The following is a 27,143-nucleotide window of genomic DNA, read 5'->3' as shown; positions in this document are numbered from 1 at the left end:
AGGTCTCCCTATAGGGCTCAGCCCCCCCGTCATGTTTCCCTATGGGGCACAGGGATCCCCTGGGAAGTGTCTCTTGCCCCACAGCCGTGGGTCCAGGCCCTCCCATCACGCAGGCAGCAGGTAGGTTTCAAAGGGGCTTTATTCCCCCCATGGGGCCGAGCCCCATGGCGGCCCCACGGCAGGCTGGGGCTCAGGACCCCACCTCGCGTCCCGCGGGGCCGCTGGGGCGCCGGGCACTGCCCCCCCGGCTCTGCCCCTGGCCCAGGGGAGGCTCCGGGGGACTCGGGGGGCCCCCGCAGCACGGGGGGGCCTGCGCCCCAGACCCCCGGCCCGCAGCACCACCGTGGGGTGCCGGGGCAGCGCTGGAGCCCGGGGTCGATGTGGTCCCAGCACCGTGGGTCAGTGCGTCACTGGAGCCGTGGGACAATGGGGTCCCAGCGCCATGGGTCTCGGCAGCGCTGGAGCCATGGGTCAGGGCAGTGCCGGCTCTGTGGGTCGATGCGGCCCTCGCGCCGTGGGTCAGTGCATCGCTGGGGCCGTGGGCTCCTGCAGCCCCACTGCCGTGGGTCGCTGCAGCCCCACTGCTGTGGGTCAGTGCATTGCTGGAGCTGTGCGTTGGTGCATCTCTGGAGCCATGGGTTTCCGTGGCCCCACCACCGTGCATCACTGCACTGCTGGTGCCATGGGTCTCCGCGGCCCCACTGCCGTGGGTCGCTGCGTTGCTGGTGTCGTGGGTCGCTGCGTTGCTGGTGCTGTGGGTCACTGGAACCCCGCTGCTGTGGGTCACTGCATTGCTGGTGCTGTGGGTCGCTGGAGCCCCGCTGCCGTGGGTCTCTGCATGGCTGGCGCCGTGGGTCTCCGCAGCCCCGCCGCCGTGGGTCTCTGCATGGCTGGCGCCGTGGGTCTCCGCAGCCCCGCCGCCGTGGGTCTCTGCATGGCTGGCGCCGTGGGTCGCTGCTCCGCTGGCGCCGTGGGTCGCCGAGCCCTCGCGGCGCTCGCCCGGCTGCAGCGACCCCCGTCGCGAGGCGCCGTGGGGCGAGGGGGCGAGGCTGTGGCGCCGTGGGGCCGGGAGCAGCGACCCCCGTCGGGGCGGGGGGCCGTCGGGGCCGGAGCTGGGGCGGCGGGGGGCGAGGAGCAGCGAGGGGCGGCGGGGGCCGGGCAGCAGCGAGGGGCGGCGGGGGGCCGGGGGGCGCAGCACGTCGCGGATGAGGCGGGTGCAGAGCGCGGCCGCCTGCCGCGTCTCGGGGCAGAGCTGCGCCAGGCTGAGGAAGCCGTGGGGCAGGTCCGGCACCACGTGCAGTGTCACCGGGCGCCCCAGCTCCCGCAGCCGCCGCGCGAACATCACCGAGTCGTCCAGCATCGGGTCCAGCGCGCAGGCCTGCGCCCAGGGCACGGCCGTCAGCGGGACCCCCGGGGGCGCAGGAGGATGTGGGGCATCACGGGGGCAGGGGGGTGCGCAGGGACGTGGGGCACCACGGGGACCCGGGGGTACAGGGGGACGTGGGGCATCACGGGGACGTGGGGCACCAGCAGGGGTGGGGGGGCACAGGGACATGGGGTGTCAGTGGGGACATGCGGTGTCGGGGGGACACTGGGCTCCCCTGGCCGGACCCAGGCCAACACCCCACCCGACCTCCCCCATCCCAGGTGCCATGATGTGGGGCAGCCATGGGGCAGCTATGGGGCTCACCACGATGTGGACGGGGGGCAGCCCCTGCAGCATGGTGTCGGGGGCCAGCAGCGGGCTCATGTAGGGGTTCCTGGCCACGGGGGCGCTGGCCACAGAGAAGTTGGCCGGGGGCCGGTCGGAGCGCAGCGGCTGGAAGTCGTCGGGGTAGTCGAGGCCGCCGCCGTCCTTGTCCCCGCCGCCGTCCTTGTCCCCGTCCCTGCTGCTGTCCCCGTCCTCGGCGCCGTCCCCGTCCCGGCGCCCCCACAGCGCCTCCTGCCAGGTCCGGCTCCTGCGGGGGGGCCGGGGCGCAGGGGGGGGCTCCTCCGCCAGCACTGCCTCCGAGATGCTTTTCCGCATCGGCTCTGCAGCGGGGACGCGTGGGCGCGGACATGGGGACAGTGCGGGCCCCAGGGCGTCCCCGACCCCCCCCCAAGATGTCCCCAAACCCCCGAAGGGTCCATGAACCCCCCCGAGATGTCCCCAAGCCCCCGAGGTGTCCCCAAAACCCCCCAAGGGGTCCCCGAACCTCTGAGGTGTCCCTGAACCCCCCAAGATGTTATCGAACCCCCCAAGATGTCCCCAAATCCCCCCAGGTGTCAACAACCCCCCCCCCGAGGTGTCCCTGAACTCCTGAGGTAGCCATGAAACCCCCCGGCATGTCCCCAAACCCCCAGTGTCCCCAAACCCCCCAACATGGCCCCAAACCCCGTGACCCCAACGTGCCCCCAAACCCCATGACACGTCCCCAAAGCCCCCCTCACCCTCAACTTGTCCCCAAAGCCCCGACACCGTGTCCCCAACCCCCCGTGTCCCCCTGCGGTGCCGGGTGCTACCGGGGGGGCTGTGGGGCCGGGGGGGTGGGCGCAGGGCCCCCAGCCAGGCCGCGGCCCCCCGGCGCAGGTCGCGCAGCAGCAGGGCAGTGTCGCGGCGCAGCAGTCGCCCCGGGCTGAGCTTCTCCAGGGCCGGCGCCTCGCCCGCCTCCCCCTCCGTCCCTGCCGGCGTGCCAGGGCGTCCCAAAACGGCCAAATCCGCCCCAAAAACAGACCCGCCTCCCCCTGCCAGCGTGCCAGGGCATCCCAAAACAGCCCAATCCACCCCAAAACGGACCCGCCTCCTCCTCCGTCCCTGCCAGCGTGCCAGGGCGTCCCAAAACAGCCCAATCCGCCCCCCAAATGCCCCCGAAATGGCCCCAGCGTCCCCTCGGCATCCCCGCATGTGTGTAGGCGCTGAGGCGCTTGCAGCCCGAGCCCCCACGTCCCCCCCATGTCCCCTCGTCCCCCCCACGTCCCCCCGCGTCCCCGCATGTGTGTAGGCGCTGAGGTTGCAGCCTGAGCCCCCCACGTCCCCTCGTCCCCCCCATGTCCCCACGTCCCCGCACCTGCGTAGGCGCTGAGGTTGCAGCCCGAGCCCCCCACGTCCTCCCACGTCCCCCTGCGTCCCCGCACCTGCGTAGGCGCTGAGGTTGCAGCCCGAGCCCCCCACGTCCCCCCCACGTCCCCTCGTCCCCCCCGCGTCCCCGCACCTGCGTAGGCGCTGAGGTTGCAGCCCGAGCCCCCCACGTCCCCCCCACGTCCCCTCGTCCCCCCCGCGTCCCCGCACCTGCGTAGGCGCTGAGGTTGCAGCCCGAGCCCCCCACGTCCCCCCCACGTCCCCCCGCGTCCCCGCACCTGCGTAGGCGCTGAGGTTGCAGCCCGAGCCCCCCACGTCCCCCCCATGTCCCCTCGTCCCCCCCGCGTCCCCGCACCTGCGTAGGCACTGAGGCACTTGCAGAGGACGCTGAGGGGCAGCAGCGGGTCGAGCAGGGTGAGCAGGCGGGAGGGCGACACGGCCGCCTGCACCATGGTCACCGGGTAGGCCACCATGATGCCGTCGGGGCGCTGCACCCCGAAGGCGGCCGCCCGCATCGACACCGTCAGGCACAGGTTGCCGCCGGCACTGTCCCCGGCCAGGCACACGCGCTGCGCCGTCGACCCTGCCGCGCTGTGTCACTGGGGGCGGCCGCGGGGCTGCCCCGCGCGGGGGGCCCCGAACCGCCCCCCGTAGCCGGTCGTCGGTGGCTCCGTGCTGGTGGCTCGCTCGGTCCCGGTCCCCATCCCCGTCCTGTCCCATCCCTGGCCTCGTCCCGGTCCCCATCCCTGTCCCGGTCCCCATCTCTGTGCCATCCCCGCCTCCATCCCATCCCGGTCCCTAAGCCGTCCCTGTCCTGTCCCATTCTGCTCCCTGCGTGGTCCTGCTCCTTGTCCCTGTCCTGGCCCTTCCTCATCCCCGTCTTGTCCTGGTGCCCTTCCCCATCCCCGTCCTGTCCTGGTCTCCGTCCTGTCTCCATCCCATCCTGCTCCCTGTCCCTGTCCTGGTCCTCTCCTCCTCCCTGTCTCTGTCCCTGTCCCCATCCCTGTCCTGTCCTGGTCTCCGTCCTGTCTCCATCCCATCCCATCCTGCTCCCTGTCCCCGTCCTGTCCTGGTCTCCGTCCTGTCTCCATCCCATCCTGCTCCCTGTCCCTGTCCTGGTCCTCTCCTCCTCCCTGTCTCTGTCCCCATCCCGTCCTCGTCTTGTCCTGTCGCCCATCCCTGTCCTGCCCTGGTCTCCGTCCTGTCTCCATCCCATCCCATCTCACCCCGGTCCCTGACCCCCTCCTCTCCCCATCCTGTCCCCCGCGTCCCCCCGTGTCCCCCCGCGTCCCCGCGCCCCTCACCGAGCAGGCGGCAGTGGCGCAGGGCCCAGCAGTAGGCGTAGAAGCACTCCTCGAGGGCGCGCGGGAAGGGCGCCTCGGGGGCCAGGGCGTAGTCGACGGAGAGCACCGGGGCGCCCAGCTCGCGGGCCCAGGCGCGCAGGTAGGGCTCGTGCGAGCGCGACGTCTGCGCCACGAAGCCGCCGCCGTGGAAGTGCACCAGCAGCGCCGGCGAGGGTGGCCCGGGGCGGCCCCGGCGCCACCGCGGTGCCTCCGTCCCCGCCAGGGCGCTCAGCGCCGCGCTGTCCTGGGGGGGGGCGTGGGGGGGGGGGTCAGGGGCTGCCCCACAGCACTCGCCCCATAGCGGGGATCCCCAGCACAGGGGTGCCTCCGTCCCCGCCAGGGCGCTCAGCGCCGCGCTGTCCTGGGGGGGGCGTGGGGGGGGGTCAGGGGCTGCCCCACAGCACTCGCCCCATAGCGGGGATCCCCAGCACAGGGGTGCCTCCGTCCCTGCCAGGGCGCTCAGCGCCGCGCTGTCCTGGGGGGGGGCGTGGGGGGGGGTCAGGGGCTGCCCCACAGCACTCGCCCCATAGCGGGGATCCCCAGCACAGGGGTGCCTCCGTCCCCGCCAGGGCGCTCAGCGCCGCGCTGTCCTGGGGGGGGCGTGGGGGGGGGTCAGGGGCTGCCCCACAGCACTCGCCCCATAGCGGGGATCCCCAGCACAGGGGTGCCTCCGTCCCTGCCGGGGCGCTCAGCCCTGGGGGGTGTGCAGGGGTCAGGGGCTGCCCCATAGCGCTGCCCCCCATAGCGGGGATCCCCATGCATTGCCCTATAGACGTCACCTCCGTGCACTGCCCCATAGCAGTTCCTGCCAGCGCTCCCCCCATAGCAGTTCTCCCCATGCACTGCCAGCAAGTCCCCCCCCGCCATGCACTGCCCCATAGTGGCCCCCCCCCCAGTGCTCACCCCCATAGCAGGTTCCCCCCCATGCACTGCCCCATAGCAGTTCCTCCCATGCTCCACCCCATAGCAGGTTCCCCCATGCACCCCCTCCAGTGTGCCCCCCCATAGCGATTCCCCCCATGCACTGGCCCATAGCGGTCCCCCCCCCATGCTCCACCCCATAGCAGGTCCCCCCATAGCAGTTCCCCCCCATAGCAGGTCCCCCCATGCACCCCCCCATAGCAGGTCCCCCCATGCACCCCCCCCCATAGCAGCCCCCCCGGCGCCAGCGGGCCGTGGGGCAGCCCCCGCCGACCTGTCCCTCGCGCAGCTCGTAGGAGAGGAGGCGCATGTGGATGGGGCCGGGCCCGGTGTGGGCCACGGGCGGCGGGATGGTGACGGTCAGCGCCGGGTCGGCGGCCAGCGGCAGCTCCAGCGGCTCCGGCGGCACCGTCAGCGCCCAGCACAGCCGCACCGGCGCGGCCGCCAGGCTGGCCACCGACTGCGGGGGACGCGGCGTCAGCGCGGCGGCGGCCCCGCGCCCCCCCGCCCCGCCGCCGCCCCGCTCACCGCCAGCAGCTGCATCTCCGTCAGGTTCCAGAAGCTCTTCCAGAAGTGGACGTCCAGGTTCTGCGTCAGCCGCTCGAACTCGGCGCCCCGCAGCTCCGGGTCCATGGCGAACTTGCCGCTGGTGAAGAGCGACCCGGCCGCCACGCCTGCGCCGCGGGGACGCGGTCAGCGGCGCCGTGGGGCTGCCCCCCGCCGCCCGCCCCCCCGCCGCCGCGCTCACCCAGCCCCATGTCGTCCCGCTTGTAGTTCTCGCCGAAGGACACCAGCCCGATGGCGATGGTCTGCAGGAACGGCCGGATGGAGGGGGCGAACTGCGGCGGGCGGGCAGAGCGGCGGCGTGAGCGGCAGCACCGGCGTGGCCTCAGCCCCAGCCCCGTGCAGGTGCCACCCGTGTCCCTGTGACCCCTGTCCTCGTGTCCTGGCACGCCTGCAATCCCTGGCACCGGGCAAATGCAACTCCCGGTCCCTGTGTCCAGGCACGCCTGTAACCCGAGGCGCCGTGCGAGCGCAACCCCGTGTCCCCTGCTGCGTCCCCTCATGTCCCCTCGCTCCCAGAACCCGTGGCACTGCGTCCCTGTCACCCCACGTTAGAGCCAGCCCCACGTCCCTGTGCACCAGGGACCCACGGCGGGGTCAAGCCCAGCCCCGTGTCCCTGCAGCAACTTGCGCCCACATCCCCGCGGCGGGTCGCCCGCCCGTCCCCACGTCCCCGCCGCAGGTCGCCTGCCCGCCCCCACATCCCCGCGGCGGGTCGCCCGCCCGTCCCCACGTCCCCGCGGCAGGTCGCCCGCCCGTCCCCATGTCCCCGCCGCAGGTCGCCCGCCCCCACGTCCCCGCCGCAGGTCGCCTGCCCACCCCCACATCCCCGCGGCGGGTCGCCCGCCCGTCCCCACGTCCCCGCGGCAGGTCGCCCGCCCGTCCCCATGTCCCCGCCGCAGGTCGCCTGCCCGCCCCCACATCCCCGCAGCGGGTCGCCCGCCCGTCCCCACATCCCCACAGCGGGTCGCCCGCCCGTCCCCATGTCCCCACAGCGGGTCGCCCGCCCGTCGCCGCGCACCTGGAAGCCGAGGCAGCGCCCGTAGAAGCAGCCGTTGTGCATGGTGCTGTACTCGCGCAGCACCAGCTCGGAGAGGCCGCCCTCCTCCTGGGGGAAGAGGCAGCCGGGGCGGTTGTGGGCCAGCAGCCGCTGCGCCAGGTAGAGCAGGGCGCGGAGCTGGGCCAGGGCGGCCCCGTAGGCCTCCAGCTCGGCGGCGTTGTGGCCGCTGCGGAAGAAGACGCTGCGGCGGTGGGCGGCCACGTAGCGGCTCTTGTGCACCACATGCGCCAGGCAGCAGCAGGCCGTGTGCACCAGGCTGCGGTAGCCGTTGCCCGGCGTGGCCTCGTCCAGGTCGAAGCGGTGGTAGAGGCGGGCGAAGTGGCCCAGGGCCGGCTCCAGGCGGCGGGCGTGCTCGCGGATGGCGCCGAAGGCGGCCACGAAGCGCCGGCCCGCCTCGGTGCCGCTGCGCCCGAAGAAGGCGGCGTTGTCCTCGGCCAGCGCGTGCAGCGCCTGGAACAGCGGCCGGGCCTCCATGGCGGCCTGCGGAGCCGACACCGGGGCGGGGGGCGGCGGACGCCGCTTTAACGGGCCGCCCGGCTCCGCCCCCCCGTCCCCTCCTGGACGCCGGGGCCCCCACGTGCCCCCCCCCCCCCGGGGCCGCCCGGCTCTGGGGCAGGGGACGGGGCTTGCGCAAGGCGGCGGCGGTGGCGGGGACACTGGGGCAGGGGGGACGGGGACAGGGGGCGGCCGGCAGCTGGACCCGGCCAGGGGCAGCCGGGAGAGGGGGCGGCCGTGTCCCTGCACATCCCGGCCGTGGGGCGCTGGGGGGGGGGAGGGGCAGCTGGGGGGCAGCCATGTCCCCGCATGTCCTCAGCCATGGGGCGCTGGGGGGCAGCTGTGGGGCCAGGGCAGCTGTGTCCCTGCAGGTCCTTGAAGTGGATGTGGGGTGGCCATGGGGCAGCTGTGTCCTGCATACTCTGGCTGGGGGGGGGGGCAGCTGTGGGGCTGGGGTGGCTGTGTCCCCACATGTCCCCACGTGTGGGGCAGCTGTGGGGCAGGGACAGCCATGTCCCCACATGTCCCCGGATCAGAGAGGCTGTGGGGTGGCCATGGGGCAGCTGTGTCCCTATGCAACCCCAGCCATGGGGCAGCCGTGGGGCAGCCATGTCCCCACATGTCCCCAGCTGTGGGGCAGCCACGGAGCCATGTCCAGGCTCGGCGCCCCCCCCCCCCCGTTTTGGGGGTGGTTCAGCCCAGTGATCCCCAGTTCGGGGTGTTTCGCCCCACTGGGTCCCCCCCATTTTCAGGGTGGTTTGACCCAGTGACTCCCCCCATTTTGGGGGTGGTTCACCCCACTGACCCCTCCATTTTGGACACGGTTCCCCCCAACTCCCCCCCACTTTGGGGGCGTTTTCCCCTTTGACCGCCCCCCATTTGGGGGGGGTGGTTCCCCCCGACCCCCCCCATTTTGGGGGCGTTTCCCCCCTTTGACCCCCCCCTTTGGGGGCGGGGACGCTCCCACCCCCGCTCGGCCCCCCCCGGCGCGCGCGTGGTCCGTCCCGGTCCCCCCCCGCGCCCCCCCCGGTGGTCTCACCCGCGCGCTCCCACCTGCGGCTCCGTCCCGGCCCCCCCCGCGCGCCCCGTCTGGCCCCGCCCCCTCGCCGGGCCGCTTCCGCCGCTGCCTGGCCGCGTGACGGCCTCGCGGCCAATCGGCGCCGGCGCCCCGCTCGTCGCCCGGGCAACCGCCCCCCGCCGCGGGCAGGGGAGGGAGGACGCGCGGTGACCCCTGACCCCGGCGGGCCGCCGTCTCCCGGGCGACGACCCCCGGCGCGCGGCGAGCGGGGTCGCGACCTCTGACCCGGCGCGGCGTTGCTGATGGCTTTATTGGGAGGACGCGGCGCCCCGGTGACCCCTGACCTCTGACCCCGGTGATCCCCGCGGCCTCTGACCCCTCACCCCGGCCCCGTCGCCCCGCCGTGACCCCAGCGGGCCCCTGAGACCCCCCCGTGGCCCCTCCCGGGACCTTTGACCCCCCCCGGCCCCTCGTCGCTGTGGGGGTGCGGGGTCGGGGGTCCGAGAGGGTCTGGGGGGGGCACAGGGGGCTCGTAGGGGCCTGGGAGGGGGCCTAAGAGGGTCCGGGGGGGTCCATGGAGGTCATAGGGGTCGGGGGGGGCGGGGGGGGTCTGGGGCCTCCAAAGGATTCAGTCCGGGAGGCCACGGGGGATCTATAGGGGCCTGGAGAGAGCAAAGGTGGTCTGGGGGGGTCACAGGAGGGTCCAAAAGGGAGTCTGGGGGGTCACAGGGAATCTACAGGGACCAGGTGGGGACCAAGAGGGTTTGGGGGGCCAGGGGGTTCATCGGGGGCGTTTGGGGGGGTCCGTGGGGGTTTACAGGGGCTGGGGGGGGTCACAGGAGGATCCATAGGGGTCTACAGGGGGGTCGCAGGGGCCAAGGGGTCGCAGGGGGATCCATAGGGGTCTGGGGGAGGTCACAGGGGCCGGGGGGTCATGGGGGGTCGCAGGGGGATCCATAGGGGTCTGGGGGAGGTCACAGGGTCTGGGGGGTCACGGGGGAGGTCGCAGGGGGATCCATAGGGGTCTGGGGGGGGGGTGACAGGGTCCAGGGGGTCACTGGGTGGGGTTGCAGGGGGATCCGTAGGGATCTGGGGGGGGGGCTCACAGGGTCCGGGGAGTTGCAGGGGGGGTCGCAGGGGGATCCGTAGGGGTCCGGAGGGGGGGCTCCAGGGTCCAGGGGGTTGCAGGGGAGGTCGCAGGGGGATCCATAGGGGTCGGGGGGGGGTCACAGGGTCCAGGGGGTAGCAGGGGGGGTCGCAGGGGGATCCGTAGGGGTCTGGGGGGGGTCGCAGGGTCCGGGGGTCACAGAGGGGGTCGCAGGGGGATCCGTAGGGGTCGGGGGGTTCACAGGGTCAGGGGGGTCACGGAGGGGGTCGCAGGGGGATCCGTAGGGGTCGGGGGTGTCACAGGGTCCGGGGGGCCACGGGGGGGTCGCAGGGGGATCCGTAGCAGTCCATGGGGGTCGGCGTCGTCGCGGGGCTCCACAGGCGTCTCTGGGGGGTCCTGGTGCCCCGGGGGGGCCCCGGGGGGGCCGGTCCGTGTGTGGCACCTAGAGGGGCAGCGAGAGCCCCCTCGTGGGGGTGCGGGGGCGGCAGCGCCGGGGGGCGGACGGCGGGCACCGGCCCCGGCCGCCGGCAGGGGGGAGCCCTGGGGGGGGGCACAGAGGGGGGGTCAGGGGGTCGCCAGCCCCCCCGGCCCCTCCCGGCCCCCCGGCGCTGCCTCACCCTCCCCGCGCGGCGCCGCGGCGTCTCTCCCGCAGGCGCACGGCGGCTGGCGGCTCCTGGCGACGGCCACGGGCCGGACACCGGCGACGCCGGGGGGGGCCGGCGCAGCCCGGGGGGGCCCCGGGGTCCCCGGCGGCGGCAGCAGCAGCAGCAGCAGCAGCAGCAGCAGCAGCGGCGGCGCAGCCAGGGCGGGCAGGCGGCACATGGCGGGACCGGAGCCCGGCGGCCCCCGCACTGCCGCTTTATACCCCGGCGGCCCCCCCGGGGCGGCGGCGGAGTTACGGGAAAGGTGAGCGAGACCTGAGGCGTTTTGGGCGGCTTCCCGGAGGCTGCGGCCGGCTCCGCATGCCTTCCTCGCGCGCCGGGGCCCCCCCGCCGTGGGGCACGGGCAGTTCGGGGCCGCCCGGCAGGCGTGCGTGTACCCCCTGCCTTTTGGGGGGGGTGACCCGCAGCACCACCTGCCCTCAGTGCCAGGGAGAGCGGGGCCAGCGGGGCAATGAGCCGTGGGGCAACTACACGGGGCCGTGGCGCGTCCCGTGGGGTGATGGGGGATGGAGCGATGCCGTGGGGCCGCCGCCGGGCGGGTTCAGGCCGCGCGCAGGGCACCGCGCGCCGGACGCCCCCCAAAACAGTGAGATTTTCACTTATTTCCCACCTCGCGAGGCCGCTCGGCTGGACGGAGCCATGTGCACGGGGCGAGGGCCGAGCGGGCCGGGCTGCTCCGTGCCGACCAGCAGCTCCGGCCTTGGCACCGCGCAAGAGCAGAACCGCCGCAGCGTTACCAGCAGCGTGAACCTGACGGTGCGGTGAGTGCCTGTCCCCAAAACAGCCCTGAGCCCCCCCCCAAACCAGCCCTGAGCCCCCAAAACCAGCCCTGACCCCCCAAAACCAGCCCTGAGCCCCCCAATGCAGCCCTGAGCCCAAAACCAGCCCTGAGCCCCCCCCAAAACCAGCCCCAACCCCCAAAACAACCCTGAGCCCCCAAAACAGCCTTGATGCTCAAGAACCAGCCTTGACTCCCCAAGAACCAGCCCTGACCCCCCCAAACCAGCCCTGAGCCCCCAAAAGCAGCCCCGAACCCCAGAACAACCCCAACCCCCCAAAACCAGCCCTGACCCCCCCGAAAACCAGTCCTGACCCCTAAAACTGGCGCTGATCCCTAAACGTGCCCCAACCCCCAAAACAGCCCTGAGCCCCCCAAAGCAGCCCTGACCCCCAAAACTGGCTCTGACCCCCAAACCAGCCCTGAGCCCCTAAACCAGCCCCGCCCCCCAAAACCAGCCCCAGCCCCGCTGCTGGCGAGTCCTGCCGGGGCCCAGCCCGGACCCGGCTCCCCCGGCACCTCAGGGACGTCTGTGAGGAGCTGCCGAGGCGACAGGGACCCCGGGGGGGGACCCCAGAGGTGGCGCTGGGTCCCCCCCCCCCGGGAGCCACCCAGCCGGGGCAGCACCGGCAAAGCAACCGGCGTGTCGTTCTTTGACTGCTGCCTGTGCTCTTTACCCCGAAACCGGCGCCCGCCCCGCACGCCGCCGCCCCCGCGGTGGGGGCCAGGACCCAGGTGTCCGGGCGGGGAGGAGGGGACGGTCCCCGAGGGGGTCGCGGCAGGTCCCCAGGGCAGCGGAGGCAGCGGGGACCCCGGCAGCGCCGGGCTGCGCCGGCCGCGGAAGCCCAGCCCTCGGGGTGGGGAGGGAGCATGGGGCCGTCCCCTCCCTCCCCGCCTGCCTCCCTCCAGCGCCGTCCGTCCCTCGGCACCGCGGCAGAGGAAGCGGGACCCAGGTGTCCGGGCGGCTGCCCCCGCCGGGCCATGGGCCGCCGCGCGCCCAGCCCCGGGCCCCCGCGGAGCGCCGTGCTGCTGGCAGGTGAGGGCCGCCGCGTCGTCCCCGCGCCCGCGCCCGTGCCGGGCTGACGCTCGCTCTGCCGCCCGCAGCCGCCGTCCTGGGCTCCTGCCTGCAGCCCGTGCTGGGCCAGGCCACCGCCTTCGCCATCCTGCGCGACCCCGACCCCGCCACCGTCGGCGGCAACGTCACCTTCACCCTGCAGCCGACGCCGAGCAACGTTGTGATGTGTGTGTGGTACCGGGCGTCAGACACCGTCCACAGCAGCGAGATTCTCAGCTACGTCCCGTCCTACAACCCACCTCAGAGCAACGGGACCGCGTTCACAGGGCGAGAGACGGGCGGGCCGGGCTGCTCCATGCACATCCGTGACTTGTGGATGAACGACACCAGCGTTTACACCGTGCAGATCTGGAACCCTGGCAGCGCTACCGCCAGCACGAACCTGACCGTGTACGGTGAGTGTCCGGCTCCGAAACAGCCCTGACCCCCCAAAACCGTCCCCGGCGCCCCAAAACCGTCCCCGACGCCCAGCTGGGGGCCGCATGGTGCCGGCTCTGCCGCGTCCCGACCTCCGGCTGCCGCGTCCCGGCGCTGCCTGCGGCGGATCGGCTCGCCCCAGGCCGGGCCGGGCCACCCGTCCGCCTCTGGCCACCCTGGAGAGACTTCCCCAAACGCGGCGGTCGGAAGCGCGCGGGGCACGGTGACAACGGCTCAACAGCCGCGTCCTGCTGCCGCCGCCGCCTCCTTCCTCCTCGCTGCCCCCCGGGCGCCTTTCGGGCGTCGCGGGGCCCGGAGCCGGGGCGGCTCCTCTTGGCAGGACGCCAGGACGCCGCCGGGGCCCTGCCCGGAGCAAAGGGCACATGGGGACGGGCGCCCATCCCCGTCCGCATCCCGTGTCCCTGCGCCGGACCCGTCCCGCGCCCGGCCCAGCGCTGTGCGTCATTTACGGCGCGTTTGCTCCTGGGAAGCCGCCCGGGATTCCCGGCGCGAGCCGGGCCTTGGAAACGGTTTATAAATGCAGCAGGTGAATCATTAACCACGTCCCCGGGGCGCCCGGGCCGCTTGGCTGCACTTCCTGCTTGCACAGCGTTCCCACGGCGCCGTTTTCCCCCCGTGCTCCCCGGGGAGCTCACATGGGGCTCGCGCCGCCGCTCCGGACCCGCTCGTCTCGCCCCGCCGCCGCCGGCACCCGCTCAAGGAGCCCTTCCGCATGCGGCCAGGCTTCCCGGGCTGCGCGCCGGCAGCCAGGCAGATCTGCACTCCGGCCACGGAGGGCGGGAGAGGCAGCGTTGGCCCCAGCCGGGCGCGCGGGGATGCTCCGGCCCTTCGGCTGCCCTGCGGCATTTCCCAGCCCCGCTCCCTCCCCTTCCCACCGGTCGGAAACGCCGGACGTCCCGGCCCCGGCGGCCCCCGCGCCTCCCCGGCCCCACGGCGGCTGGTGACCTCCCCCTGCCACCGCCGCAGCCCCGCTGCCGCAGCCCTCGGTGACACCCCAAAACGTGACGGTGACGGAGAACGGCACCTTCAGCCTCACCTGCGACCCCCCCGCCAGCACCGAGACCCTGCTGTGGCTGCGGGACGGGGTGCTGCTGGCGGCCGGCGGGCGCCTGGCGCTCTCCGACGACAACCGCACGCTGACGGTGACGCCGGCCGCCCGCACCGACGCCGGCGCCTACGTCTGCGAGGCCCGCAACCCCGTGAGCAGCAACCGCAGTGAGGCCGCCAACGTCACCGTCGCCTGTGAGTCCCTGCACCCCGTCCCCGCGCCCCGTCCCCGCGCCCCCGCGCCGCTCACCCGCTGTCCCCGCAGACGGGCCTGACGCCGTCACCATCGAGCCCCCGGGGCCCCTCGAGTGGCCCGCGGGCTCCGCGCTGGCGCTGCGGTGCCTCGCCGACGCTGTCCCAGACCCGCTTTACACCTGGTTTTCTGGCAACGCCACCCACACCGGGGCGACGTGGGCCTGGGAGAGCCTCAGCCCGGCACAGCAGGGCACCTACGTCTGCCAGGCCCAAAACCCCTACAGCGGGCAGAGCCTAAACAGCTCCGTCCTGGAGCTGCGGGTCTGGGGTGAGTAGCCAGGCGCCGCTGTCCGTCCGTCCGTCCGTCAGCCGCCGCGCCACCGGGGCTGCCGCTGACGCCGTCCTTCCCCCTTGTCTTGCAGAACTGCTGTTGCAGCCCTCGGTGATGCCCCAAAATGTGACGGTGACGGAGAACGGCACCTTCAGCCTCACCTGCGACCCCCCCGCCAGCACCGAGACCCTGCTGTGGCTGCGGGACGGGGTGCTGCTGGCGGCCGGCGGGCGCCTGGCGCTCTCCGACGACAACCGCACGCTGACGGTGACACCGGCCGCCCGCACCGACGCCGGTGCCTACGTCTGCGAGGCCCGCAACCCCGTGAGCAGCAACCGCAGCGAGGCCACCAACGTCACCGTCGCCTGTGAGTCCCCGCGCCCCGTCCCTCCACTGCGCTCCCGTGCCACGTGCTCCCGCCGCGTCCCTGCCCTGTCCCTGCGTTGCATCCTCGTGCTGCATCCCTGTGCAACATCCCTCCGTCATGTCCCCCAGCGCATCCCTGTGCCGCATCCCCCTGCCGCATCCCCACACTGTATCCCTGCACCACGTCCCCCTGCCTCATCCCTGCGCCGCGTCCCCCTGCCGCGTCCCTGCGCCATGTCCCCCTGCCGCGTCCCTGCGCCACGTCCCCCTGCCGCGTCCCCGCGCCGCGTCCCCGTGCCCGTCCCCAGGCCGCTCACCCCTGCGCCCGCAGACGGGCCCGACGCCGCCGCCATCTCCCCGCCAAGCCCCGTGCGGGTGCCGCTGGGCTCCCGCGTGGAGCTGGCCTGCGTGGCCGACGCCGTCCCGTCGCCGCGCTATGCCTGGACCTTCGGGAACACCACCCTGGGCCGCGAGAGCCTCCTGGTCTTCGTCTTCAGGAACGCGACGCAGGCCGGCGAGTACCGCTGCGTGGCCACCAACCCCGCGCTCGGCCGCGCCGCTGCCGCCGCCCTCCTCCTGCAGACGCCGCAGCCCGGTGAGTCGGGGACCGGCACGTGGGGACGGGGACCGGCGGCATGCCACCGCTCCCGCGGGACGAGGTCTGCCCCAGCGCGTCCCCGCTCTCTCCAGGATGGGGACCGGCTGCAGCACGTCCCTCATCGTTGGGGTCCGGGCGCGGGACGTCCCTGGTGCTCGGGGACAGGATCCGGCCGTGGGATGTCCCTGGTCCTGGCGCCCGGCCCTGGGGCGTCCCTGGTGCGGCCGTGGGGTGTCCCCTTGTGTCAGGGTCTCCCGCCTGGCGCCAGGGCCTGGCTGCGGGGGTCTCCCGCTGCGGGGGGGTCCTGGCGGCCCCCACTGACGACGCCCCCCCGCTGTGCACAGGTCTGAGCGCCGGGGCCGTGGCCGGCATCGTCGTGGGGACACTGCTGGGGCTGGTGCTGCTGGGGGCCGCCGGGTACCTGCTGTGGCGCCGGAAGAGGGGCAGCCCCCAGCGCGGCGGGGGGGGCCCGGGGGCGGCTGCCCCACACCCCCCGCCCGCCGCTGCCCATCCCCCCCACGGTGAGTGACTGCCTCCTCCACACGCCCGGGGCAGATGGTCCCGGGGTGCCCCCAACCCCCCTGTGGGTCCCGGGGACCCCCCTGACCCCCCCATCTCCCTCCCGCAGAGCTCCCAAGCGCCAACGGTTCCCCCGGCACGGTAAGGGGCACCGTGCCCGGACGCCTGGGTCCCCCTGGCCTGGGGAGGGCGGGAGGCAGCCCGGACGCCTGGGTCCCCTCCCCAGTCCTGGGCGGGGGGAGCCTGAACCCTTGGGCCCCCCCGGCCTGGACGCCTGGGTCCCCCATCCCCATCCGGATGGATCCCCGGGCGCCTGGGCCCCCCACACCCATCCCCATGGGGCTGGGAGCCTGGACACCGGGGTGCCGGTGCCCGGACGCCTGGGCCCCGCTGCCCAGCCGGCCGCTGCCCGCAGGAGGAGGACATCAAGTACTCGACATTGGCGTTCAGGGACGGGGCCGCCCCGAGGGACACAGCCCCCGGCCCCCCCTGCGACAGCAGCACCATCTACTCCGAGGTGAAGCAGACATGAGGGGGGCCCGGCGCCCCTCGGACCGGACGCCTGGGTCCCCCGGCGGGCGCGGGGCGCCCAGCTCCCCCCGGCTGCTGCCAGGGCCCGGCGCCCACCTGGGGCCGCGGCGCCCTGGGCCGGCCGCTGTAATAAAGCAGCTCCCGGAGGAGAACCGGCCCTCGCACGCGCTCGTGACGCACGCGCTCGTGACACACGTGCTCACAGCCCCTTACACGCTCATGACACGCTCATGACACACTCGGGGGCTCTTGCTCACGCTCGTGATGCACGTGCTTGTGACCTGTTCGTGGACCCTTGCACGTGCTGGTGCCACACGGACTCGAGGCACACGCTTGAGAGGTGTGTACGAGGGCCCTTGCACACGCTCGTGACATGCAGCTCGTGACACGTGTTCGCAGCCCCTCGCACACGCTGGTGTGGCACATGCGCCCCCTTCACAGGTCTGGCTTGAAGGGACAAGCCCGGATGTCTGGGCCCCGCTGCGCCGGGCGCGTCCCCGGAGCTCCAGGGATCCCTGCGGTCTGCGGGGGAAGTGGGTCGCAGCTGCCCTTCCCCCAGCGCGCAGGGAGCCCAGGCGTCCGGGCGGGGGAAGGGGGAGGATCGCCCGTTGGGTCTGGAAGAGCCGCTCAGACACGCCCCCACCCTGGATGCCGGGGTCCCTCCTGGACACCAGGGCCACCGGCCAGGGCACGGGCATGCTGGCCACGGGAACGCCGCGCACACACGTGTGCATGACGGCCACGCTGCACGCATCCAGGTGCACGCGTGTGCGCGTGAGCTTTGCACACCAGAGCGTGCGCACGCCCTGTGTGTGCATGCACATGCATGTGCCCACGGGCCCAACTCGTGCGTTGTGCATGCACACGCGTGTGCACACCAGCCCACGCCCTGCATCGTGCACGCACACGTGTGCCCACGGGCCCAACCCGTGCATTGTGCGCGCACACGCGTGTGCACACCAGCCCACGCCCCACATCGTGCACGCACACGTGTGCCCACGGGCCCGCCTCGCACCCAAGGGACCCGGGCGTCTGGGCGAAGGAAGGCGAGGGGCGGCGGAGGAAGTGGTTTAATGTCGGGGTCCCCCAGGGCCAGAGGTCATGGGCACCCCGAAAGCCTCCTCCGACAGGGCTGGGGTCGGGGGGGCTGGGGCGAAGGGTCAGGGGGGCCGGGGCGAAGGGTCAGGGGTCAGGGGGTGCAGGGCTGGGGGGGGTCGGGGTGAAGGGTTCGGGGTCAGGGGGTGCCGGGGTTGGGGTGAAGGGTCAGGGGTCACGGCGTGCAGGGTCAGGAGGTGCCGGGGTCGGGGTGCAGGGTCGGAGGTCACAGGGTGCAGGATTAGGGGCGCCGGGGTCAGCGGCGACTCCAGGGGCGACTCGGCCACCTCGTAGATCGGCTCCTCGTCGTCTGCGGGGGGGACGGAGATGGCTGGACGTGGGCGTCCGGGGGGACCCCAGCGTCCGGGGCTGTCTCGAGTCCCAGGGACCCCGGCGTCCGGGGGGACCCCGGCATCCGGGCCCGTCCCGAGGACCCCGGTGTCCAGGGCCAGCACTCACCCTCGCGGGAAGACGCCAGTTTCTTCGCTCTCGGCTCCCGAGTCCCCGATTCCCTGCAACGAGTCAGGGGGAGCCTGGGGGGGCTGATGGGACCCAGGCGTCCGGGGCAAGGCGGGAGGGGCGGGGGGGTCCAGGAGTCCGGGGGGAGGGCAGGATGGGCAGGGGGGAACCCAGAGGGACCCAGATGTCCAGGACGGGGAGGGGGGAGAGACCCAGGCATCCGGGGGTGGGGAGGGGGGCACCCAGGCACCCGGGGGTGGGGGAGAGACCCAGGCATCCGGGGGTGGGGAGGGGGGCACCCAGGCATCCAGGCGGGGGGAGGGGGGGGCCAAGCGTCCGGGCAGCCTTACCCCGGGCGGCGGCGCAGGTGGGGCCGGACGTGCCGGTGGACCAGGGCGGCCCCGAGGGCCCCAGCGAGCAGGACCCCGACCAGGGCCCCGGCCACCAGCCAGGCCAGGAACGGGGGGGCGCCACGGGGCTCCGGCGCCACCGTGGGCTCCGGGGTGCTGGGGGGGGCCGTGCCGGGGGGCTCCGGCCCCTCTGCCGCCAGGGAGCCCATGGCCGGCCGGGCGCCTGGGAGCGTCGTGGAGCCGCCGCGCGAGGATGCCTGGCTCCCCGGCCCGGACGCCTGGGTCCCCCGCCCTGCGGGGGTGGCGGCGGGACGCGCCCCAAAGCCGCTGAACCCGTCGGGCCCTGAGTCACGGCGCCGCCGGAGCCGGCAGGGGCCCAGGCGTCCGGGGACCCCCAGGGATCCCGGGGGACCCAGGTGCCCCCAGGGACCGCCGCTGCCCCCCCCCCCAGGACCCAGGTGTCCGGGGACCCCCCCCAGGGACCCCGCTGCCCCCCTGGGACCCAGGAGTCCGGGTGCCCCCACCCCCCCCAGGGGGACCCAGGCGTCTGGGGGCTCCCGTGCACTCGGGGCCATGGGGCAGGTGTGCATGCGCGTGCACACCTGTGCGCGTGCCCCCGTGCACCTTCCCGGCTCAGCGCGAGCGGTGGCATGAAGCGGGCGCGTGCGCGTGCACGCACTTGTACCTGCACATGCGTGTGCAGCTCTGCGGGCCAGGCTGCGGGACGTGCGTGCGCATGCATGCGTGTGCGGGTGGCGGCGCCGCCATGAACACGCATGTGCACGTGCAAGGCGTGCGGCGTGCGGCCGGTGCACACACATGTGCATGCGCGTGTGTGCTTGCAAACGTGGCACGAGGCGCGCTCGCGGGCATGCGAGGGGCACGGGGAGGGCGCCGGCCCGGCCCCCCCGGGCGTGCGACGCCGCGGGGACTTTCCAGGCGTCGTTTCTGGTAAGTCGGGGCCCGGCGGCGGGGAGGAGCCGGGGGGGGGGGGGCCGCGGTGCCCCGGCCCTGCGAGCGCACATGCACTCCTGCACGCGTGCCCAGGTGCACGCGTGCCCAGGCGGCAGTGCAGGCGCCCAGCTTTGCACGCGCGTGTGCGAGGCCCGGCGCTGGGTGCCCGCGTGCACCAGCTGCTGCACGAGGCCCCGGACGCGCCGTGGCCTCGCACGCATGCACACGTGTGCACACGCGTGTGCGGCCTGGGTCAGGCCGGGCCCGGGGGCCGTTAATGATTTATCCACCCTGGAAATCCCCCTCGCCCCGGGGCGGAGGGCGAAGGTCGCGGTGGCCCTGTGCCAGGGACCTTCCCAATGCCCCCTCCCCAGACGCCTGGGCCCTCCCGGGGGTGCCGGGACACCTGGGGTCTCCCCGAGGCGGGGATCCAGGATGCCTGAGCCCCCTTTGGGGGCTTGGGGGGGCTCCAGGATGCCTGGGCCCTCCTGGGGGGGGGGCAGGACACCTGCATCCCGCTTCAGGATTTGGGGGGGCTGCGGCACCCCTGGGCCCTTACGGGAGGTGCGTCTGGGACAGCTAGGTTCTCCCGGGGCGGGGGGGGCTCCGGGACGCCTGGGCCCTCCCTCCCCGGCGACGGGGCGCGGCGCAGGTGAGCCGCGGGGGGGCCCGGACGCCTCGTCCCCTCCCCGGGGCGGGGCCGGCGGGGAACCCCCCCTCCCCCCCGCGGGCGGGGCGGGGGCGGCCCCGGGGCCCCCCCGCGGGAGGCGGCCCCGAAAGTCCCTCGCCGGCGGCCGGGGAAGTCCCGGCCGCTTCCTCCGAGCGCCGCTCCGGCTCCGGCTCCGGCCCCGGCCCCGGCCCCGGCCCCGGCCTCCGCGGGGCCCCAGCCGTCCGGCGGCGGCTGCCGGATGCGCGGCGGCTGCGGCGTCCAGGGACCGCGGCGTCCGAGCGGCGCCTCGGCGGGGGCCCCGGCGCCCCGGGGGCCCCAGGCGCCCCGGGGCCGCGCGGCGGGGCCGCCCCGGCGCTAGCGGCGGCGGCGACCCAGGAGCCCGAGGGGGCCCCGGCGTCCGGGGAGCCCCAGGCGTCCGGGGGCCCCGGGAGCCCGAGGGGGCCGCGAGGTCCGAGCGCCGGGGATGGCGGAGGAGCTGCCCGTGGACCTGCGGACGTGGCGGGCGACGGCGGCGGCGGCGCCCCCCCCGGCCGCGGGCCCCCCCCGGCCGCGGCAGCCCGAGGCGTCGCTGCCGCTGCGGAAGCGGCGCTCGGCGATGCGGGAGGCGGCGGCGGCGGCGGCGGCGGCGGGGGGGGCGGCCGGGACACCGGGGCCCCCCCCGGGCAAAGCGCCCCGCGGCGGCGCCCCCGGCGCGACCCGCGCCCCCCCCGGCCTCGGCCCCCCCTGCCTGGCCCTCGCCTTCCCCCCCCTGCCCGCCGCCTACTACCCAGGTGAGAGCCGGGACCCCCCCTCCGGGCGCACCCCCAAAGCCCCGTGCAACCCCCGGACCCCCCCGTGCACCCTTGGGACCCCTCCGGGACTCTCCCCTCCGTGCACCCCGGGCCCCCCCGTGCACCCTCTCCAAACCCCGCGCACCCCCCCGTAACGCCGCGCAACGACGGGACGCCCCGTCCGTGCAACCCTGCCTGCAAAACTCCGTGCGCCCTCGGGACCCCCCCGTGCACCCCCATTGCAACCCCGGGCCCCCCCCGTGCACACCGCCCCCCCCCAAATACTGTGCATCGCTGAGACCACCCCCCCCGCACCCCTCCTCTATGCACCCCCCAAGCCCCCTTCAGCCCCGGGACCCCCTCCCGCCCCCCCCCCGGGAGGGGCCCAGGCGTCCGGGAAGGGGCGGCAGCGCGATTGCTCAACGGGCTCGCGGGGGCCTGCCCCCCCCCCCCCCCAGCCCGTCCCGGGCGCCGGGGTCCCTCGGGGACAGTGGGGAGGGGGGTGACGGGGGGCGCCCGGGCGCCGGGGTCCCTCGGGGACAGCAGGGGCAGCCCGGGCGCCGGGGTCCTTTGAGGCCAACTGCGCGGGGGGGCGGGGAGGGACGGCCGGGACGCCTGGGTCCCTCGGGGGGTGCCGGGGCCCCTTGGGGGGCGGATGGGGGCGCCGGGAGGTCTGGGGGGGGGGTTGCCTGGACGCCGGGGCCCCTTGGAGGGGGATGGGGGCTCCCGGACGCCGGGGCCCAGCTGACGCCGGGGCCCGCGCAGGGCTGCTGCCCGCGGAGCTGCCGCTGCTGCCCGCGGCTGGGGCCGGGGCCGGGGCCCCCCCGCCGCCGCCGCCGCCGCCGCCGCCGCCTCCACCGCCGGCGCTCGCCTTCCCCCCCGGCCCCTTCGCGCTGCTCGGCCCCGCCGGGACGCAGCTGGCGGCCGATATCGCCGCGGCCACGGGGCAGGACGAGGACGGCGACACGTGAGTCGGGACCCCCCCGTGGGACCCCCCCCCTTGGGTCCCCCCATCCGCCTCCAGGACCCCCCCGTGGGACCCCCCTGTCGCCCCTCGGGACCCCCCCCGTGGGACCCCCATCCCCCTCCAGGACCCCCCCCGTGGGACCCCCCTGTCGCCCCTCGGGACCCCCCCCGTGGGACCCCCCCATCCTTCTCCGTGACCCCCCCCCGTGGGACCCCCCATCCCCTCCCGGGACCCCCCCCATGGGAACCTCCACCCCCCCTCGGGCCCCCCCGCTGCCGCCGCCGCCGCCGCCGCCGCCAGGGGAATCCCCGGCCCCGGCCGCCGGGTTCCCCCCCGGGCCCCGCCCCGCCGCTGACGTTGCTTGACGTCACCGCTGCCGGCCCCGCCCCTTTACTGGAAGCGGTGGGGGAGGGGCGACTTCCTCCCTCTTCCCCCCTCCCCCGGGGGGCCTCGCGGGAGGGGGCGGGGCCAGGTGCCTCTGCCCCGCCCCGCCCCGGGGTGTCCCCCGGGTCTTTGCGCCCCCCTCCGTGTCCCCCATCTCCCCGTGTCCCCAATGGCCCCCAGGTCCCCACAAGGTGCTGTACATTGCAGTGCCCCCCCGTGTCCCCCCCCCATCCCCAGCGTGCCCGTGTCCCTGCAGGGCGCTGCACATCGCGGTGGCCCAGGGCAACCTGGGGGCCGCCCGGCGCCTCGTGGGGCTCTTCCTGCAGGGCCGCAGGGACCTCGACGTCTACAACCGCCTGCGGCAGGTACGGGGACGCGGGAGGGCGTGTGGGGCGGGGGGGTCTGGTGCACGGGGCTGCAGGGCGCAAAGGGGGGGACGGGGGTGTGCGCGGGGGTGCACGGGGCTGGGGGATGCGCAAGGGCGCCGGGGGGGCCTGGTGCGTGTTGCAAAGGGGTGCGTGGTGCAGGGGGTGCACGGTGCATGGTGGGGTGCAGGGGGTGCACAATGCACGGTGCAAGAGAGGTGCAGGGCACCCAGGGGTGCAGCACCATGGGGGGGGTGCCCGCGCCACCCTTCCCCGAAGCCACGTGCACCCGCGGCCGGGCCGGCACCGCTGGGACTTTCCCCGGCAGCTTCCTCCCCGGCGCCGCTGCGGGGTCACGGCCCAGGCCGGGGCGGGCGCTGCCGCACACACGCACACGCGTGTGCACAGCCTGGGCCCAGCCTCGCACGGCCATGGCGCGCGCCAGCCTCGCATGCACCTTGCATGCGCCCGTGCGGGCGTGCAAGCACCCGTGCAGTTATGTGAGCACCCGTGCGGGCGTGCGAGCACCCGTGCAGGCGTGCAAGCACCCGTGCAGGTGTGCGAGCGCCCACCTCGTTGCAGGGCTCTGCACGAGTGCTGCGTGCATCACACGTGCGCGCACGTGCGCAGCTCCCCACCCCATCTGGGGGGGGGGTCGACCCCAGTTCTCGCCCTTCCCCACCGCCCCCCCGTGCCCCCCCTGTGCCCCCGGCAGGTCCCAGGCGCCCCACGCGCGCCCCGTGCACCGCTCACACACACCCCGCATGCGTGTGCCCCGCGTGCACGCTGCGCGCCCCACATGCCCCGTGCCCCCCGCGCCCCCCCCGCACCCCACGGTGACGGCCGCCCGCAGACGCCGCTGCACCTGGCGGTGATCACGACGCAGCCGGCGCTGGTGCAGCTGCTGGTGGCGCACGGGGCCTCGCCCATGGCGCCCGACCGGCACGGGCGCACCGCCGCCCACCTGGCCTGCGAGCACCGCAGCGCCCGCTGCCTGCGCGAGCTGCTCGCCGCCCCCGGCGCCCCCCCCGACCTCGAGGCCCGCAACTACGAGGGTGAGCGGCGCGGCGGGGGGCAGGGGGGTGGCTGCATGGCGATGGGGGGCAGGGGGTGCGCGGGAAGGGGGTGCGCAAGAATGGGGCACAGGGGATGCATGGAAATGGGGTGAGGGGTGGGGATACGCGGGAAACGGATGCGGGGGGGTGGCTGCACGGCGGTGGGGGGCAGGGGGTCCGTGGGAATGCGGTGGGGGGGGGTGCATGGGAATGGGGCACGGGGGGCCTGGGTGCAGGGACGCATTTCGGGGTGCATTTTGGGTGCGGGGGTGCATTTCGGGGTGCATTTCGGGTGCAGGGACACATTTCGGGGTGCATTTCAGGTGCGGGGGTGCATTTCAGGGTGCATTTCGGGTGCAGGGACACATTTCGGGGTGCATTTCGGGTGCGGGGGTGCATTTCAGGGTGCATTTCGGGTGCAGGGACACATTTCGGGGTGCATTTCGGGTGCGGGGGTGCATTTCAGGGTGCATTTCGGGTGCAGGGACACATTTCGGGGTGCATTTCGGGTGCGGGGGTGCATTTCAGGGTGCATTTCAGGTGCAGGGACGCATTTCGGGGTGCATTTCGGGTGCGGGGGTGCATTTCAGGGTGCCTGCGCTGCTTCCCGCAGGGCTGACGCCGCTGCACGTGGCGGTGGGCGCGGGGGCGCGGGAGCCGGCGCAGCTGCTGCTGGAGGCCGGTGCCGACGTGGACGCCGCGGTGAGCAGGGGGGCAGTGGGGGGTGGGGGGGCCGGGGGGGCAGGATGATGTGGATGCTGTGGTGAGCGGGGGGGGCCGGGGGGGCACTCGGGGGTGGAGGGGCAGGGGAGGCAGGATGACGTGGACACCACGGTGACTGGGGGGTGCAGGTGGGCAGCGGGGGGGCAGCGGGTGGGGCACAGGGTGCTGACCCCCCCCGCCGCCCCCCAGGACATCAAGAGCGGCCGCTCGCCGCTGCTGCACGCGGTGGAACGCGGCAGCCTCGACATGGCCCAGCTCCTCATCCAGGTGCGTGGCGTGGCCTTCGGGGGCATTTTGGGGCGCTTTGGGGCCTTTGGGGCACTTCAGGGTGCTTCGGGGCACTGCAGGGTGTTTTGGGGTGTTTTGGGGCATTCTGGAGCCTTTTGGGGTGCTTTGGGTGTTTTGGGGCACTTCAGAGTGCCTTGGGGCGTTTTCATGCATTTCAGGGCATTTTGGGGCGTTTCGGGGAGCTTCAGGGCACTTTGGGGCACTTGAGAGTGCACCAGAGCGGTTTGGGGTGTGCCGAGGCGTTTGGGGCATTTGGGGGCAGTTTGGGGGTTTCGGGGGGGGGGATTGGGGTCTGTCAGAGCCGGTTTCGGTGCATGCCCCTCCCCGCAGCGGGGGGGCGCATGTGAACGCGTAGTCGTACGCGGGGTGCACGGTGCTGCATGCGGGGGCTGCGGGGCGGTTTCGGGGGGCTCCGGGGTGGTTTCGGAGCAGTTTCGGGGGGCTCTGGGGGGGTTTCAGAGAGGTTTTGGGGGTTCCGGGGGGGTTTCGGGGGGCTCCGGGGCGGTTTCGGGGGGTTTCGGTGCATGCCCCTCCCCGCAGCGGGGGGCGCGGGTGAACGCACAGTCATACGCGGGGTGCATGGCGCTGCACGCGGTGGCGGGGGCTGCGGGGTGGTTTCGGGGGGCTCCGGGGGGGTTTCGGGGCGGTTTCGGGGGGCTCCGGGGGGTTTCGGGGCGGTTTCGGTGCATGCCCCTCCCCGCAGCGGGGGGCGCGGGTGAACGCGCAGTCGTACGCGGGGTGCACGGCGCTGCACGCGGCGGCGGGCCGGGGGCTCCTGGGGCTGCTGCGGCTCCTGGTTCGCAGCGGCGCCGACTGCGGCGTCAAGAATTACCACAACGACACGGCGCTGGCCGTGGCCAAGAACCGGCAGGTCCGCGGCGTGGGGGGGGCCTTTGGGGGGGGGGTCTCTTTGGGGGGTGTCCCTAAAGGGGGGTCTCTGTGGGAGGCATCTCTATGGGGGGGTCTCAATAGGGGGGTTCCTCTGGGGGGGCTCCTTGGTGTGGGTCTCTGTGGGGGGGGTCTCAATAGGGGGGTTCCTATGGGGGGCCTTTATGGGGGGGGCTCCTTGTTGTGGGTCTCTATGGGGGGGTCTCTATAGGGGGGTTCCTATAGGGGGGCCTTTATGGGGGGGGCTCCTTGTTGTGGGTCTCTATGGGGGGGTCTCTATAGAGGGGTTCCTATGGGGGGGTCTTTATGGGGGCCTCCCTGGGGTGGGTCTCTATGAGGGGGTCCCTATAGCAGGGTCCTTATGGAGGTCTCTATGAGGGGGGGTCTCTATGGGGAGGTCCCTATGGGAGAGTCTCTATAGGAGGGTCCTTATGGAGGTCTCTATGGGGGGGCCCCTGTGGGGGGATGTGAGACCCCATTTTGGGGGGGGACCCTGAATTTTGGGCTCCCTTTGGGGAGGTGACGGATCCCATATGGGGGATGAGGTTGGGGTCCCTATGGGGAGGCTGGAGGGGGTCCCAGGGGAGTTCCTGGGGGGGGTTCCCTATAGGGGATCCCTATGGGGGTCCCTTGAGGGGGGGTCCCTGGGGGTGAGCGTGTCCCCTCCTCCGTTCTCCCCGCCCAGGTCATCGACATCCTCCGGGGAAAGGCATCCCGGCCCCCCCCGGCCCCCCCCAGCCCCGATGGCCCCCCCGGGGCCCCCCGGACCCCCAACGGTGAGCAGGACGGGGGGGCAGGGGGGTCCGGGAAGGGGTTTGGGGGGGCCCAAGTGATCCTGGGAGGGGGCATGGGGGTCCGGGGGGGGCAATGGGGGGGTTGGGGGTCCTGGGAGGGGTCCAAGGGGGGGGCAGAGGGGTCTAGGGGGGCCATGGAGTTGTTGGGGGGTGCAAGGGGTCCAGGGGGAGTGGGGAGGCACCTTGGGGGGCTCAGGTGGGTCCCTGGGAGGGTCCCGTGAGTTTTGAGGGGGCGGTCTCCGGGGGGGGGGCAGAGGGTTTTGGGAGTCCATGGGAGTTTGGGGGGGTCCCTGGGTATCCCCAGGGTGTTTGCAGGGGGTCACTGGGGGTCTGGGGGGGTCCCCAAGGATTTGGGGCGGTCCTTGGGGGTTTGGGGGGTTAGTGGGGGTCCCCATGGGGTCAGGGGGGGTTCCAGGGATTTGGGGGGGTCTCTGGGGATCCCTGGGGGGTCGGGGGGATTTGGGGGGTTCAGGGGGGTCTCTGAGGGCTTTTGGGGGTCTCTGGGGGTCTGTGGGGGGGTTGGGGGTCTCGCCCCCCCCCTCCGACCTGTTCCCTCCCCCCAGGCCGGGCCAGCGCCTCCCCCGGCTCCCCACCAGCGGCCCCCAGCCCCCCCCACACTCCCGGCACCACCACAGCCAATCAGAGTCCAGAAGCCGAAGACCCGGCCAATGGGGCGTCGACACCAGGGCCCCGCCCCCCGGTGAAGCAGGAGGGTGGTCTGGCCCCGCCCAACCCAGGGCAGCCAATGGGGTGTGCTGGTGGCCCTGCCCTTGCCCTGCCATTGGCTGATGCCCTGCTGGACCCCACCCACCATGGCAGCCTCTACCCAATGGCGTTGCCCGGCCAGGAGGCCGTGGCCAATCCCCTCTCTCCGCTGCTGCCTGGCCCCTACCACAGGCCAATCCTCCCGCTGGGGCTGGGGCCGCCGGCCAATCAGGGGCCACTGCGGAACGACCAAGCACGGACGCTGCAGGGCGGGGGCAGCCCCCCCCCGGGGGCCCCCGACGCCCCCCGGCTCCGCCCCCGGGATGGCCGGGGCCACGCGGGGGGGGCAGGTGACCGCAGGCCCAGGCGTCCGGGGACCCCGGTGTCCAGGGGACAGCAGGGACCCAGGCGTCCGGGAAGGACATGTGACCCCACGTGGGACGGGGCCCAGGCGTCCGGGCCCCATCCAGGAGCATTAACCCCCCCCGGGGGGTAATTTATTGCGGGGGGGGGGGAAAATCTTGTACAATGGTGGATTAAAGCGGGATTTTTTTTGGCTAAGAGTCCTC

General features: G+C 74.5%; 5 protein-coding genes across 10 annotated transcripts; 2 read left to right on the top strand and 3 right to left on the bottom strand.

The window, feature by feature from the left end:
- Positions 1-121: 121 nt before the first annotated feature.
- Positions 122-8,554, bottom strand: LIPE (lipase E, hormone sensitive type). Of its 4 annotated transcripts, none has more exons than XM_064503563.1 (10): positions 8,495-8,554; positions 6,908-7,426; positions 6,071-6,161; positions 5,851-5,996; positions 5,597-5,782; positions 4,363-4,645; positions 3,414-3,641; positions 2,503-2,661; positions 1,691-2,031; positions 122-1,378 (listed from the first exon to the last, which is right to left on the bottom strand). In XM_064503563.1, exons 2-10 carry the CDS (start codon positions 7,418-7,420, stop codon positions 191-193), a joined length of 3,135 nt encoding a protein of 1,044 aa, XP_064359633.1. In that variant the 5' UTR covers positions 7,421-7,426; positions 8,495-8,554; the 3' UTR covers positions 122-190. The 4 variants fall into 4 exon arrangements, with proteins under 4 accessions (XP_064359633.1, XP_064359634.1, XP_064359635.1 ...); XM_064503564.1 differs by having other exon boundaries at positions 8,481-8,537; XM_064503565.1 differs by lacking the exon at positions 2,503-2,661.
- Positions 8,555-8,758: 204 nt separating this feature from the next.
- On the bottom strand, positions 8,759-11,879 carry LOC135325450 (basic proline-rich protein-like). Its single transcript, XM_064503533.1, has 3 exons — positions 11,685-11,879; positions 10,185-11,015; positions 8,759-10,107 (listed from the first exon to the last, which is right to left on the bottom strand). Exons 1-3 carry the CDS (start codon positions 11,877-11,879, stop codon positions 9,805-9,807), a joined length of 1,329 nt encoding a protein of 442 aa, XP_064359603.1. The 3' UTR covers positions 8,759-9,804.
- On the top strand, positions 10,869-16,259 carry LOC112980518 (carcinoembryonic antigen-related cell adhesion molecule 5-like). Of its 2 annotated transcripts, XM_064503568.1 has the most exons (10): positions 10,869-10,990; positions 11,917-12,043; positions 12,112-12,477; positions 13,487-13,762; positions 13,833-14,090; positions 14,185-14,460; positions 14,791-15,054; positions 15,402-15,578; positions 15,686-15,717; positions 15,992-16,259. In XM_064503568.1, exons 2-10 carry the CDS (start codon positions 11,989-11,991, stop codon positions 16,106-16,108), a joined length of 1,821 nt encoding a protein of 606 aa, XP_064359638.1. In that variant the 5' UTR covers positions 10,869-10,990; positions 11,917-11,988; the 3' UTR covers positions 16,109-16,259. The 2 variants fall into 2 exon arrangements, with proteins under 2 accessions (XP_064359638.1, XP_064359637.1); XM_064503567.1 differs by lacking the exon at positions 10,869-10,990 and having other exon boundaries at positions 11,001-12,043.
- A 903-nt stretch (positions 16,260-17,162) lies between these two features.
- Positions 17,163-18,793, bottom strand: LOC135325469 (collagen alpha-1(I) chain-like). 2 transcript variants are annotated; one of them, XM_064503571.1, is made up of 3 exons: positions 18,012-18,793; positions 17,662-17,714; positions 17,163-17,512 (listed from the first exon to the last, which is right to left on the bottom strand). In XM_064503571.1, the coding sequence occupies exons 1-3, from the start codon at positions 18,599-18,601 to the stop codon at positions 17,268-17,270; spliced, it is 888 nt and encodes a 295-aa protein (XP_064359641.1). In that variant the 5' UTR covers positions 18,602-18,793; the 3' UTR covers positions 17,163-17,267. The 2 variants fall into 2 exon arrangements, with proteins under 2 accessions (XP_064359641.1, XP_064359640.1); XM_064503570.1 differs by having other exon boundaries at positions 17,163-17,714.
- Positions 18,794-19,968: 1,175 nt separating this feature from the next.
- Positions 19,969-27,135, top strand: BCL3 (BCL3 transcription coactivator). The gene is made up of 9 exons (XM_064503569.1): positions 19,969-20,405; positions 21,171-21,372; positions 22,013-22,121; positions 22,975-23,176; positions 23,790-23,878; positions 24,089-24,166; positions 24,891-25,058; positions 25,761-25,851; positions 26,433-27,135. The coding sequence occupies exons 1-9, from the start codon at positions 20,099-20,101 to the stop codon at positions 27,068-27,070; spliced, it is 1,884 nt and encodes a 627-aa protein (XP_064359639.1). The 5' UTR covers positions 19,969-20,098; the 3' UTR covers positions 27,071-27,135.
- The last annotated feature ends 8 nt before the right edge of the window (positions 27,136-27,143 follow it).

The sequence above is a fragment of the Dromaius novaehollandiae genome, chromosome 38, assembly GCF_036370855.1.
Source record: "Dromaius novaehollandiae isolate bDroNov1 chromosome 38, bDroNov1.hap1, whole genome shotgun sequence".
NCBI classification, from domain to species: domain Eukaryota; kingdom Metazoa; phylum Chordata; class Aves; order Casuariiformes; family Dromaiidae; genus Dromaius; species Dromaius novaehollandiae.
This window is presented reverse-complemented; position numbering and strand designations above follow the sequence as displayed.

Bases quoted from the DNA above. Each gene is read 5' to 3' on its own strand.
- LIPE (XM_064503563.1), bottom strand. From the start codon at position 7,420: ATGGAGGCCCGGCCGCTGTTCCAGGCGCTGCACGCGCTGGCCGAGGAC. The intron at 5,783-5,850 runs GTGAGCGGGGCG...CGTCCCCCGCAG, and splicing joins CGGAGATGCAGCTGCTGGCG to TCGGTGGCCAGCCTGGCGGC. The intron at 2,032-2,502 runs GTAGCACCCGGC...TCCCCGCTGCAG, and splicing joins CCGGCCCCACAGCCCCCCCG to AGCCGATGCGGAAAAGCATC.
- LOC112980518 (XM_064503567.1), top strand. From the start codon at position 11,878: ATGGGGCCGTCCCCTCCCTCCCCGCCTGCCTCCCTCCAGCGCCGTCCG. The intron at 12,478-13,486 runs GTGAGTGTCCGG...CCACCGCCGCAG, and splicing joins CACGAACCTGACCGTGTACG to CCCCGCTGCCGCAGCCCTCG. The intron at 14,461-14,790 runs GTGAGTCCCCGC...CTGCGCCCGCAG, and splicing joins CACCAACGTCACCGTCGCCT to ACGGGCCCGACGCCGCCGCC.
- LOC135325450 (XM_064503533.1), bottom strand. From the start codon at position 11,879: ATGCTCCCTCCCCACCCCGAGGGCTGGGCTTCCGCGGCCGGCGCAGCC. The intron at 11,016-11,684 runs GTAAAGAGCACA...GGGGGGGCTCAG, and splicing joins GGGCGGGCGCCGGTTTCGGG to GGCTGTTTTGGGGACAGGCA. The intron at 10,108-10,184 runs GTGAGGCAGCGC...GCCCCCCCCCAG, and splicing joins CGCGGCGCCGCGCGGGGAGG to GGCTCCCCCCTGCCGGCGGC.
- LOC135325469 (XM_064503570.1), bottom strand. From the start codon at position 18,789: ATGCGTGTTCATGGCGGCGCCGCCACCCGCACACGCATGCATGCGCAC. The intron at 17,715-18,011 runs GTAAGGCTGCCC...GACTCGTTGCAG, and splicing joins CACCTGCGCCGCCGCCCGGG to GGAATCGGGGACTCGGGAGC.
- BCL3 (XM_064503569.1), top strand. From the start codon at position 20,099: ATGGCGGAGGAGCTGCCCGTGGACCTGCGGACGTGGCGGGCGACGGCG. The intron at 22,122-22,974 runs GTACGGGGACGC...GGCCGCCCGCAG, and splicing joins TCTACAACCGCCTGCGGCAG to ACGCCGCTGCACCTGGCGGT. The intron at 25,852-26,432 runs GTGAGCAGGACG...CCCTCCCCCCAG, and splicing joins GGCCCCCCGGACCCCCAACG to GCCGGGCCAGCGCCTCCCCC.